Below are 13,937 nucleotides of genomic sequence, written 5' to 3' on the forward strand. Positions count from 1 at the left end.
CATGATTATTATAATTTATATTATTAGAAAGGTGAATTTGATATTTCAATGGAGTTCAAAATCTAAAGGGAATTTCGCTATCCTGAATTTTTTCTTTAGAAATTATCTAAAAAGAGAACCCTAGGACAATATCATCAAACTACATTTCTCCAAATAGCTCTTTCCACAATGGACAGGTAAATGACTGAAGGGGCTGTTTAACAGTAGAGACGTCTGTCTCTTATCCTCACACGAATGATGATAAGAGCGAAAGGAATTTCTGTCCGTATGACATTAAAACATGTATCACAATTAATATATTAGAAAATATAAGCCAAGTAGATATGTTTATCCATATCATGTAATAATTATTGTAATGAACGGCGTTTAGGGAATAACCTCTACAGTATATTCAAGAGGGAATAAAAACCTAACCATGAATACATGAAACCTCTGAATATCAACAATTGTTTATCATTGGCAAACGAATTAAGTTTACCATATGGGAATGGTTAAAGTTTGCACCAAGTTTGGGAGTCTTCTTCACTGTCCATTACAAGTTGTGGAATGTTCTCTGACCCTAGTAGTTTCATTTTGATTCCTCAGTAACGTCTAGTCTCTCTCTCTCTCTCTCTTTTTCATTTATATGTATTTACAAGAGAGAGTGATTTAATCCAATCCTTCTTTCTTGTAAATGTTGTTGTATTCAGAAAATCTACGATAAGTACTATAATAATATTAGGATAAATACTAAAAACACGCAGGCATTAAAGATAAACAAGAAAATATTTCAAGTGGCGCTTTTCGTTAGCCATACACTCTATCCACGAGCATATCTAGTACTTCGTCCACTCATCGGGGTCGCAACAGGCCCACCTTACCCCTAGGCCCCAACCCATTTCAGTTGTAGCAAAACCAGGCTGAGGACATCGGTACAGCAAAAGCAAGAAGCTTGTCAGTTTGAATTACATTTTAGAATTCCAAAACCTGTAAATGGATGTCACAGGTCTGACCGATCGAGGCACTTGGGGGAAAGACACATTTCTTTGTGATGGAGAAGAAAGTCGGTTGAACGAACGCCAAGGTCTGGGAGAAAACCCCACATCTCAAAGGTATGGCACATATTTTAAATGATTTATAAACAGTTGCCTTTGAAAAGAAAGAAGTGAAATGTATCTCTTTACTTAATATTGCCTTTGAAAAGAGAGAGTGTGAAGTGTATCTCTTTACTTAACATTGTGTTATATATCTTTATTACAGATGGACTCTATACCATGACATGATACTAGAGATGGGATTCTCTAACCGACCAATACAATGTAATAATTGACATTTGGGTCTAGGAGTGAATACTTAGCCAGGAGAGTGGAATGATAACTTAGTAGTTTTTCTTTGTGGGGCAGACTTGGGTTTTTATCACTATGACTTATTAATCATTTTGTTCTATTTTATGTTCATCTGCTTTGGGTAATAAATAGTATATTTTTGTATTTATGAGAGCTTAATAGAGGACGCCCGCTGTCAACAGGTAAGGGTTTTCAGTTTGTGTAGTTTTGTCAAAAAGGGGAGGTGGGGTAAGATACATACACACATACACACACACACACACACACACACACACACACACACATATATATATATATATATATATATATATATATATATATGTATATATATATATATATATATGCGCATTCAGCTATAAACCATATCTTTCTGAGCATATCTCTCTCTTTTTCTCTCCCCCTCTAGTAGATATGCTACTAGGAATACAACATTCAAACAAATAAATCACCTGCCAACAAGAAAGGAAAAATACTTTAGACCTCGTATTTGTGAACGAAATGAATTATGTTAAAGAAATAATGGTTTATAATGCGAGTATTTTCAGACCATAATGTCCTAGAATTAACAGTCCATTCCAAAGCAAGTGAAAACAGAGATAAGCAAGAGATGAAAAAGTGGGAAGGATATTAAAAAATACAATTTCTACAGTAAAAATATAAAATGGGTCAGAAATAAACTAAGAATTAAACAATGATTGGGATATACAGGTTAATAACGGAGATATTATATAAAATATCAGAGAAAATAGTGGATAAATATATACCGAAGAAGAAAAGTAAACATCAGACATGCATACCAATAGACAGAAGGATCTGTTCCAGAAAAACAGAAAGTGGAAAAAAAGTCTTGCAAAAGAAAAGAATGCATGGAAAGTGATGGAACTAAAAAGTAAGATAGAGAATGCAGAACAAAAGATTATACAATCAAAAGAAAATGAAAATTGGGACTTGGAAGAAAAAACCCTAGTAAATATCAAACAAAACCCCAAACTATTGTACTCATATGCAAAAGAGATGAATAAAAGAAGAATAGAAATAGGCCCTCTAAGAATTGAAGGGAGATTAACGAATGAAAAAAAGGAAAATATGCTACATATGGCAGAAAGATATAAGAGAGAATTTACCCTTAGAATTGATAATGAAGATAATGATACAGAAATAAGGGATGAAAATAGTGAATATTTATCAGACATACATATTAATGAAGCCGATATTGTGCAGGCTATTAATGAAATTAAAAATGGAGCAGCAGCTAGGCCTGGTGGTTTCCCTGCTATTTTGTTAAAGAAAGTAGTTCATTCTATCGTAAAGCCCATTGCAATATTATTCAGGCAAAGTATAGATACAGGCAAGATTTATGATGAACACAAATTAGCATATATTACCCCTACTTTCAAAAGTGGATCAAGACTAGAGGCAAGTAATTATAGGCCTGTGAGTCTAACATCACATATTATAAAAGTGTATGAAAGGGTAATGAAGAAAAATATTATGAAACATTTAATAAAAAATAATTTGTACCCAGAAAAAGTACACAAAGCCAACTGTTAATCCACCTGAGAACATATACAAAATAGTGGACAAAAAAAACATGTATCCTGGACTTTGCAGAAACTTTTGGACAAAAGGTCGATTTTTATAACTATATTAGCGTAGAAAATTAGAAAACATAATATATGACAAGTAGGAAATGGTTAAAGATTTTTACACAAAGAAAACATATTATTGCAAACGATGAGAAATCGGATGAAGCTAAGGTAATATCTGGTGTGCCACAAGGTACGGTGCTAGCTGCATTGTTGTTTGTTATAATGATTGCAGACATAGACAGTGATGTTAAGGACTCGGTAGTGAGTAGTTTCGCCGATAACACAAGAATAAGTAGAGAAATTACTTGTGATGAAGATAGGAACGCGCTACAAAGAGACCTTAACAAAGTATATGAATGGGCAGAGGTAAATGGGATGGTATTTAACTGATGAATTTGAATCAATAAATTGTGGAGATAGAGAAGGAAAGCTATATGCATATAGGGGACCTAATAACGAGAAAATCACAAATAAGGAAGCAGTTAAAGACCTTGGTGTGATGTGAATAGGAACACGTTATGCAATGATCAAATAGCAATTCTATTGGCAAATGTAAAGCAAAAATGGGAATGTTGTTACGGCACTTCAAAACAAGAAAAGTTGAACACATGATTATGTTTTATAAAACGCATATTCGTAGTCCACTTGAATATTGCAATATGGTATGGTACCCACACTATCAAAAGGATATTGCACAAATAGAGAGTGTACAAAGGTCCTTTACAGCTAGAATAGAAGAAGTTAAGGATCTTGACTACTGGGAAAGACTACAATTTTTAAAATTATATAGTCTAGAAAGGAGAAGAGAACGCTACATGATAATTCAGGTATGGAAACAAATAGAAGGAATTGCCGAAAACATCATGGAGATAAAAAATACCATAAAGATCAAGCAGGGAAAATAAGGAAAAGCACACAGGACATTAATCCACTACGCACCCAGCATTGACAATGCAGCATCTATTCAATGCGTTGCCAGCTCATCTCAGGAATATATCAGGAGTAAGAGTAGGTGTTTAAGAATAAGCTCGACAAATATCTAAGCTGCATCCCAGACCATCCAAGATTGGAAGATGCAAAATATATGGAAGATGCATTAGCAACTCTCTGGTAGACATTAGAAGTGGCCTCGCACTGAGGGATCCTGGGGCAACCCGAACAAGATGTAAAGTCTGTAAGGTATGGTAAGGTCTCCGCATTCAGCTATAAACCATATCTTTCTGAGCTATAATATATATCTCTCTCTCCACATTCAGTTATAAACCATATCTCACTGAGCATGATCTCTCTCTCTCTCTCTCTCTCTCTCTCTCTCTCTCTCTCTCTCTCTCTCTCTCTCTCTTCAGCAGATACACCTTGGTATGACATAAGCTCTGCATTTACTTCCATAACCGTCTTTTTCTATGAGGACAGCAATGCCTTTGAAGTATTAAACATAACAAATTATTTACCTTCATGATAATAATAATGAATGAAACAGAGAATAACATCTGTTTACTGAATGGATGAAAAAATAAGAAGAGAAACTACTCTGGCTGTCAGATATAAACATCGGCCTTCAACACTTTTTTTTTCTGACTAACAAAATTCAGGTTGATCTTCCTCATTCGAAGGCCTCCCCAGAATAACATCTCCAACATCCCCAGTAACATTTCCATCACAAGAAATCTTCAATCCCAGTACTTTTCAACGTCCCCAGTAACATCTTCAACATCCCATTTAACACCTCCAACATCCCAAGAAACATCTTCAATATCCCCAGTAACATTTTCAACATTTCCAGTAACATCTCCAACATTTCCAGTAACATCTCCAACATCCCCGGTAACATCTCCAATATTCCAAGTAACATCCCCAGTAACATCTTCAACATCGCAAGAAACATCTCAACATCCACAGTAAGATCTCCAACATTTTCAGTAACATCTTCAACATCGCAAGAAACATTTTCAGCATCCCCAGTAACACCTCTCCAAAACCCCAGTAACATCCTCAACATCAGTAACATTCTTAAGATCCCCAGTAACATCAACATCACAAGAAACTTCTCTAATATCCCAGTAACATCCTCAACATTCCAAGTTACATCTTCAGTATATCAAGAAACATCTCTAACATCCCCAGTAACATCTCCAACATCCCAAGAAACATCTCCAACATCCCAAGAAACATCTCCAACATCCCCAGTAACATCTCCAACATCCCAAGAAACATCTCTAACATCCCCAGTAACATCTCCAACATCCCAAGAAACATCTCTAACATCCCCAGTAACATTTCCAACATCCCAAGTAACATCTTCAGCATCCTCAGTAACATCCTCAACATTCCAAGTTACATTTTCGATATCCAGTAACATCTTTCACATCCCCAGTGCCATCTCCATCATCCCAACTGACATCTCCAACATACTAAGTAACACTTTCAACATCCCAAGTAACATCTCCAACAGCCCCAGTGCACCTCCAAATCCCCAATAAAACTCAACATTCTCCCAGTAACATCGACATCCCAAGTAGCATATCCAACATCCCTAGTGTTTCAGGAACTCATAACTCGTTCATCTCTCTCTCTCTCTCTCTCTCTCTCTCTCTCTCTTAAACAAAATGCGATATTCCAGCAATAATCACTCGCTCTCTTCTCCTCCCTTTCATAAATGCAAATAAAACAAAGAAATAAATAAATACATAAATAAATAGATAATAAATAAATGAATGAAAGGGTTTTTCTCCAAGTGTCCCCCTGTTCAATCCATTAGTGAAAGCACTGTAAAACATTTCAGTCATCCTGGAGAGAGTTGAGTGAAACTGCATAACCAGATACTATGAAGAGGATCAAATCATAGTTCCTTTCATAGCTAAGAAAACATCGAGTTAGAATATACAGAAAAAACAAATAATAAATGGCTTAGTCATCGTCGTGTTATACACGTGATGACCATGGTATAAATGTAAAATATGGGCTTGAAAAAAAAATAGATATAAACTCGGAAGAAAAATGCCAATTCACGAGCATACTTGGCCAATTCCCAGTTGGAGTTTGAACCCCATAATCTCAGTGCAATCAACTAACCCTGTCAAGCTACCCATTCACACTGAAACCTCTAGACGGGGAGGATAATTCTCTTTGTTTGTTGTTTTTTCTGTCGAATAATCTTAAGAACATAATAAAGGTAATCATGAATGGCTATAAAAAAGTTGTTACTTCTCTTACTACGATTCAGTCATAATTACAACAAAGAAATTGACATTAACCTCCATGAAAATGATAAAAGTATATGCAACTCTCAAGGAAGGCGAGAGAGAGAGAGAGAGAGAGAGAGAGAGAGAGAGAGAGAGACTCTTTAGAAATTACCAATTATACGCAGCCAGTCCTCAGCCATCCTAATATGCACATGAAGTGAAATCAAATTAAGATTTTTTCAGCCGATTTCCTCAATAGCAGACTTGAAGAAAATTAAATTAGAGCGAGATAAAGTGACTGGGGGCTCACAACGTGAAATGGCAATCTATTTCGGCTTCATTTGTGAATCCGTTTATGTTAAGCCGACCCTATCTCTCTCTCTCTCTGTTAGTGATATGGTGTACCCTTCCCCCTGTATCTCTCTGACAGCATTATGGCATACCTATCGCTCTCTGTCTCTCTCTCTCTCTCTCTCTCTCTCTCCGTCTCTCATGGCGTTATGGTATACAAATTACTGTGCTTTCTCTCTCTCTCTCCGTCTCTCATGGCGTTATGGTATACAAATTACTATGGCTTAGAAAAGAATTAGAAGTCAATTTCTATGTACTTTTTACTAAATAGATTTGCAATTTTGTCTTCATATAAATTTCTTAATAACCACCTGTCATAAGATGGTTACTTTGTTACCATTAAAATAAGTTTTAAAAGTGAAAAAAGGGACTAGATAAGACTGGTTCCTGCACAACGCGATGATATTCTTTTCCTGCAAGAAAGAAACAACTTGGTTTGTTTTGTTTGTATGGTGTTTTGCGTTACATGGAACCAGTGGTTATGCAGCAACGGGACCAACGGCTTTATGTGACTTCCGAACCACGTCGATAGTGAACTTCTATCACCAGAAATTCACATCTCTGACCCCTCGGTGGAATGGCCGAGAATCGAACTCGCAGCCACCGAGGTGGCAGGCCAAGACCATACCGATCACGCCACTGAGGCGGTAAGAGCCAACTTGGCAGCGAGTTCGTACATCTCTCTCTCTCTCTCTCTTCCTCTTTCTTCTCTCTCTTTGGCAAAGTCCCAGTGACAATTAGGTGCAGTAAAGACTGAAAAAATAGTACAGTATGATAAGTTTGCTGTTGTCAAGGAACATCCTTGGGGAGATATTATTTGGGTAGTTACAGACGCAAGAAAAATAATGCATCGTTCTTTGACGAAATACGCTCTGGGTTATGCATATTAGGGTATTATATTACTTTCCCTGTAGTTTTATGGGGGTAATGTAGCCTTTGTATACAATTATAATCGATTAAATTATGTAACCTTCACTTACAATTATAACAATATCTTAAACGGTCATTTACTTTAAGAGGACTGCATCCTTCCGATAAATTCATCAGCCACATAATGGCCGAATATTTCAAACTAAACTACTCTGATACATATATGAAATAATAATCGCTTTTAGATTTATATTTCTTTCGCAAACATCGTTTTATGTCCCAAGAGAGGCGCAAGACTAGTTCATTTCGTTTAAAGCAAAATGCAATGCAGCTTCAGAACATTGGCAATAACAAATGAAGTATAAAGCCTCCACCGGCGCCCCCCTCCCCCCACACACACACAAACACAACTTATGCGTGTGTGTAATTTCCTGCACGATGAAATGTACACTATGACACCTGCTACTGTATTATAATACATTCCCTTACAAAATAAACACTAAATGTACTCTCCTTCAGTCAATACTACTTACTGATGGCAACATGTATTAAAAAATGACTGTTAAACTTCACATGTTATATCATAAAATGAAAATGTTTGTTAATAATTAATAAATAAATTAAGCCTAACATCAAAGAATATGTAGTTCCCAAATAAATCATGAGCACATTTTGTGAATTTAAATAACACGCAGAATTTCGAACCTTGAAATGGTTGCTGAATATCACCAACGGAATCACGTGAACACCCACACGGCTATGAATTCTCTCACGTTTCCCTTTCTATAAAGCTGCTTAAAAAGCTTCCTCTAGTCTGCATGATCTTCGGTCGGAGGGTTTTCAGTGTGGTAACCGCAGACCTTAGGCCTAAAGATCTTAGGCCTAATAAATATAAATGTGTGTGATGAGTTTATATCTGTATAAATGTATATTCAAGTAAAAAAAAAAGAAATCATCAAACAATAAACGAAAATACCCACCACCGAAATGAACAAAAAGCATCACTTAGCTTTTACCAGAACGCCAAATGCACGCACATCGGTACAACCAACGCCTCGGTACACGGACGCGTTCATTCTGCTGCCCGTTGTGCCGACGACCCGTCTGCTGCGTCGTTCGCCTGAAGGGGTAAATAAGCAAAGCCTCTGGTTAACAACCGTTTCAACCGCTGGAGTGAAGAAGGGTCAGTATTCGAGCTATAGAATAAATACAAATACAATAAAGATAAATGAATGAATAAAAAAAATTGATAAAGATAAATGAATGAATAAATAAATAAATGAAGGGGACTATGGGTTTACCTGAGGGGGTTTGATCTAACAAAGGTAGTAGTATCATTATTGTTTTTATGGCGACTAGTAATCTGAATAGAAACCGAGGTATTCAGAATTATAAATCATCGGAGGAATAGCAAAGCAAATAAATCCATGTTAGATTAAAAAAAGCTAACAAATAGAAATCAAAACAAAGCTGTAATTAATACTGGGAAAAAATCAAATGATTCTATAAAGCAAGAAATGAAGTGAAATATGGAGTCTTCGAAAAAAATCTAGTCTGAATTAAACCACCGAAAGAGATTGCTTGTGAGATTCTACGCTATCCAGGCATATTAATGGTCAACGAATATGTTAACAGACACCAACACACACGTGAGCTGGAGCGCGGGTTCTCGATATTATAAGTTAAGAAAACTTTATCTCATAGTCTTGCAACGGCTTGAAAACAAAATAGCTTATAATAAAATCAAAGTCACGAAGAGACTTGCAATGAACAAAATGTTATAAATTATTCAATATATGAAGAAACATAATGTGTCAATAGACAAAAGAAAACATGTGACAATGAAATAACGTGCATTCGCACTCAGCAAAGTTGCTAATTAGTACTTTCTCTATTTCATTATAATTGAGAAAATTAGAATATTATGAAAGCTGCTTACGGTAGTATCGACAAAAGTGAGCTAATGTGTAAAAAAATGAAAAAAAGTAACACTCAACAGTGGGCATGAAACACTACCAACAATCGACCAATTAAATTTTTAAGAGTTGGAAACTCGTGTCGAGGGAGGTGGTGGAAACCGCCGCGGTTTCAGACGTTGGACGCCCACGCCTCCCGTTCCCCCTCCCCCCGCCACCCAGTTTCAATCTACAAGTGAAGTGGTGGAGGTTATGGGATGACTTATCACATGGCGTCTTTGACCACGCAATTTTGAAGTGATATTTGAGTTAGTGTAAAAACAGAATGATGAACCAGCAAGAGAAAATGATATTTTAAGAAATAATTTCTGAAAGATGGGAAACAATGGCCACAGCATCGGCGCTGGAAAATGCAATTGCTTGTTGTAAGTCAACCGCCTACATCTCACCTGTAACCCTCTTTCCCTGAGCCCTTTTGGAGGAAGAATATATTCATTAGTATATTTCATTAGATGAAATCTAGATGTAGTTCTGGTTTTCACTGAAATCCTGGTTTTTATGATTACTATAACTTATCTGAGATAAGTTTTGTGTGTCGGAATAAATGTGAGTAGGTATAGGTATATTTGTAGAGGAAATTGACAGGCGCCAGTTGACGGCGCATGTTGAGACAATCATACACTCATTACTGTATCCAATTACAACCGTACTTTGCATTCACATTTATGGGAATTTGTATATTTGTGAACTGCGCATGCATAGCGTCATGATCATCCTACGTTAGCATTTCCTCACAACTGAGATTCTATGTAATTAAGTGAATATCTTAGTATTTTCCCGTTTGACATCTGGTTTTGATCTCCAGGGAAAAACGGCCATACTCCAACACCTGTTTCCATGTCCCAGAATTTATTTCCCTAATAGTAGTAGTGTATTAATTGTGAAAGCTGAAGTGCGAAGCATCAACGAAGTATGTTAGTAGATAGGAGCTTAAGTTGAGACCACATTCTGCAAGCATGGTTTATTTCAATTTTTTTTTAATCGTGTTTTTAGGAAATAGAAACTTATCAATCACGACTTATTTTCACTGTTACTGCAATGAACACGTTCCACATCTGCATAACAGTTTTGGAATTATAAATATTAAACGTAATATATCAGCGTCCAGAAAAATTGAGGCCTCCCCCATTGCTTACCTCGATGGTTTATGAGGTCTATAAATGAATTGCTTAGGACGGGATTATAGATCTCTGTCCAGAGCATCAAAACGCCGCTTGAATTAAAAAAAATTGACTGTGAAGGGAATATAAGTTGGATAAAATATCTAATTTGAATATTAGGCTCATGATCACCAAGACCAAAACTTTTTTTTTTGTTCTTCTTTTTTAATGAATGTAGAACGACTAGGCCTACATCACACCATGCAACTCCCATTCACCGGAGTGGAGTTCGTGGCAACGCTGGAGGAGTCACTCCTACCCCTGTCTGCCTTCACCCCCTCCCCCTCTTCCTCACGTGCTCCACATTTCACTCTCTCTCTCTCGCTCATATATTACACTCATGGGTCAACTATTGGTTGTATTGACAGTATTATAAACCTTAAACGATTCATGATAATTCACGAATTGCTTTGCCATTATAGAATAATAGTGATTATAATAGTAATTTTTTTTTTCACTCAAAATTTTAATGCTTATATATAAAGTTTAAGACGCATTATTTTTCACTTTTTAACTACAATTTCGGTGCAAACTCGAGCAACACATTTGGCAGGGTAGTTTTTTTTTTTTTTTTGTTTTTTTTTTTTTATTAAAGGTTTCTGTGTTTAGTGAAATTCTTGATTCTAGGTAAAACTTTTTATATTAATTTGACGTTTGAAATCAGTCTTATGCTCTTTATAATACCTTGGCCGTAAAATGAATTCCCTTGTAAAAATAACCTCTACAAGTTCGCTTCTCCCTCTTGAATGGAAGTACCACGACCACAAAGGTTGTAAGTCGTATGTAGACTGTTAATAAATTTCCTCTATAAGCATGAAAATTTCTAAATTGAAGGTTTGGATGGTAGTATTATTTCAGTGTAAAGGGAAAAAATATAATAACTATCAAAATAAAGAAGCATGTAAAAGCTAGAGCGTGAGTAACAGTTATACACAAGAATAGGATGATTAAAAATCAGGCAGAGGATACAATATCTATATATATATATATAATATATATAGTATGTATATATTATATAATGTAATGTATGTATGTTATTTTGTATATTATATATATATATATATTATATTATATATCTATATATATATATATATATATATATAATATTTTATATATATATATATATATATTAATATAAATATATATATATATTTATATATATATAATGGTTAAAAAAAGACCGAAAATTCCTTCAACATAACTCCACTGCATTCCAGTCTCGAGAGCCAGACCGCCCACACAATTTTCCTTTCCTACCGCATTTTATTTCGAGTTTCTCCACAGATTTCCTCTTAGTTGCACTGAGTTCTGGGGAACTCCTTAGCTAGCAATCTCTCCCGAGAAGTTTTTTTTTTTTTTATTTTTATTTATAAGTTTTCTTTACAAGTTCGCTCCCGGAGAATGTTTCACTGAGTGAGTATTTTCGTCTACGCGTAAGATTGAATATATATCTTTTGGCTTTTCATTTAATGCACTGATATACTTATTTTATATTACATTTTGAAAGTTTCGTTTCCACATTATTATTATCATTATTAAACAACAACAACAACAATTATTATTATTATTATTATTATTATATTATTATTATTATTATTATATTATTATTATTATTGTCTCACAGACTACCTATCCAAAACTGTCATTATTATTCTTTTATATTTATTTTGTACATCACAGTTTATATAAACTGGTGGCTCATAGTTTGGGTTTCTAGTTGCGTCTAATATCCTTGGGAGTCCATCACTTGCCTCACAAACCAAGTGACAGTAATCTTACCATGAAGTATATAAAGTTAACCACAGTAAAAAATAAAAAGCTCAACAATTGACCTCAATTTAACTATTGGAGATAAAAATTGAATCTCTAATCCAGTCGAAGTCAAAACATACTATGGCAAGACCCTACCATAAGTTGCCAATATATTTGATAACATTGCAATTGCTTTTCAACAATTGATATATATATATATATATATATATATATATATATATATTATTTATTTATGGCAAACCTACCAAAATTTCAATCATGACCACTTTTTAAAGATCATTAGAACATTTAAACTATTTTCAGTAGTTCTAAACATTTATTATTCGCTAGCCAGCATCACATCGAAATTAATTACCAGATTTCTTCCTAAAGAAACTTATATATATGCCATGGTAATCCAATTTTCATGAAATACAACGTTGCTGATGTAATTGGTGTTTATGGAATTATGTAGAAACTTTTTTTGTTTTAAGGAAGAGACAGGTATTAATAGAAAGCAACGAAATAATATAATGAATAACGTTAGTTCTCCTACATTTTATTTCATATATCTTTTACAGGGCAGATCCTGATCAGTGCAACTGTGCGAGAACAGGAATGCAAAGGTAAATACTGTCATTAATGTTTGGTAACTGTTTTTAGACTGAGCTTGCATGCTCAGTTAATACTTCTTGCATGATCAGGTTGTGGTTTATGGTGTACACACAAACACACACACACACACACATATATATATAATATATATATATATATATAATATATATATATATATATATATATTATATATAATGGGTATGCATGTGTAAGAAAAAAAATAATCATGGTCCCCCGTTCGAATAAATACGGTTTAAAACATTCAATTTACGAGGGAGATTATCTCTACAATTTTCTAATGACCCTAAACTGGTCCCTTCTGTGGAAACAGATTACATCGAGACGCTGCTGGAAACAGGCCACCCTCTCTCTCTCTCTCTCTCTCTCGCTCTTCTCTCTCTTCTTCTCTCAATTGAAAGATCAGCTTTATACAGCCTTAAGCATCTTTAGCAATAGGGAGGAATTAAGGAAGAGACGGAATTTCAATTGACTTTATAGATATAATGACTGAGATTTAGGTAACGAAATAAGTAAAATTAAACGAAGTGGATATTTTGGCGTGTCACGGCAGGCTACGTATTTAGCCTGCATTTCTGGTGCCCATGCCCAGTCGATTACTGCCGAGGATGACGTCATCACGAATGTATCCGAAGTGTTTCGTGCCAATTAAAGCCAGCTATGTCGTCATTTTGACTGGTACTGCTGTTCGAGAAAGATGGTTCTCTCGTTAGGTCTAAATACCACTCCGTGCTGGCTTGCCGTTTCATCGGCCAATATTCGCCAAAACCGGTAAAATGTGTCTGTCTAATTCTGGCAAAATTGTGTGTGGTTTCTTGCCGGTTCAAGGCTTTTATAAACGATAGCAGGCAAAACAAAACAATCTGCGCGCATCCCGTTTACATGCGAACATAATAGACTGCGCATGCGCACTGGAAATGCCGGCTTAATAGTCAAATACGTAGCCTGCCGTGACATGGCATAATATCCACCGCCAAAAAAAAAAAAAAAAATTCTCGTTACAAAGAGAATAAAATAGACTCATTATAGCCGGCGTCAAGTATTAGAATGGTAAGCGATGCCAAGATCACCAACAATCGTACAACCACGGTTACAATAA

At 35.3% G+C, this 13,937-nt stretch overlaps 1 protein-coding gene across 1 annotated transcript in view; it reads left to right on the forward strand.

The window, feature by feature from the left end:
* The window catches only part of LOC135199938 (mucin-2-like), a 122,699-nt gene extending 117,305 nt beyond the window's left edge, over window positions 1–5,394 (forward strand). Inside the window, exons 5-6 of the mRNA XM_064228058.1 lie at window positions 1,240–1,298; window positions 4,595–5,394. Of these exons, the coding sequence (XP_064084128.1) occupies window positions 1,240–1,298; window positions 4,595–5,394 (859 nt within the window). The remainder of the gene's footprint in view (window positions 1–1,239; window positions 1,299–4,594) is intronic.
* Window positions 5,395–13,937: the final 8,543 nt, after the last annotated feature.

This window comes from Macrobrachium nipponense, chromosome 26 (assembly GCF_015104395.2).
Source record: "Macrobrachium nipponense isolate FS-2020 chromosome 26, ASM1510439v2, whole genome shotgun sequence".
Lineage (NCBI taxonomy): Eukaryota > Metazoa > Arthropoda > Malacostraca > Decapoda > Palaemonidae > Macrobrachium > Macrobrachium nipponense.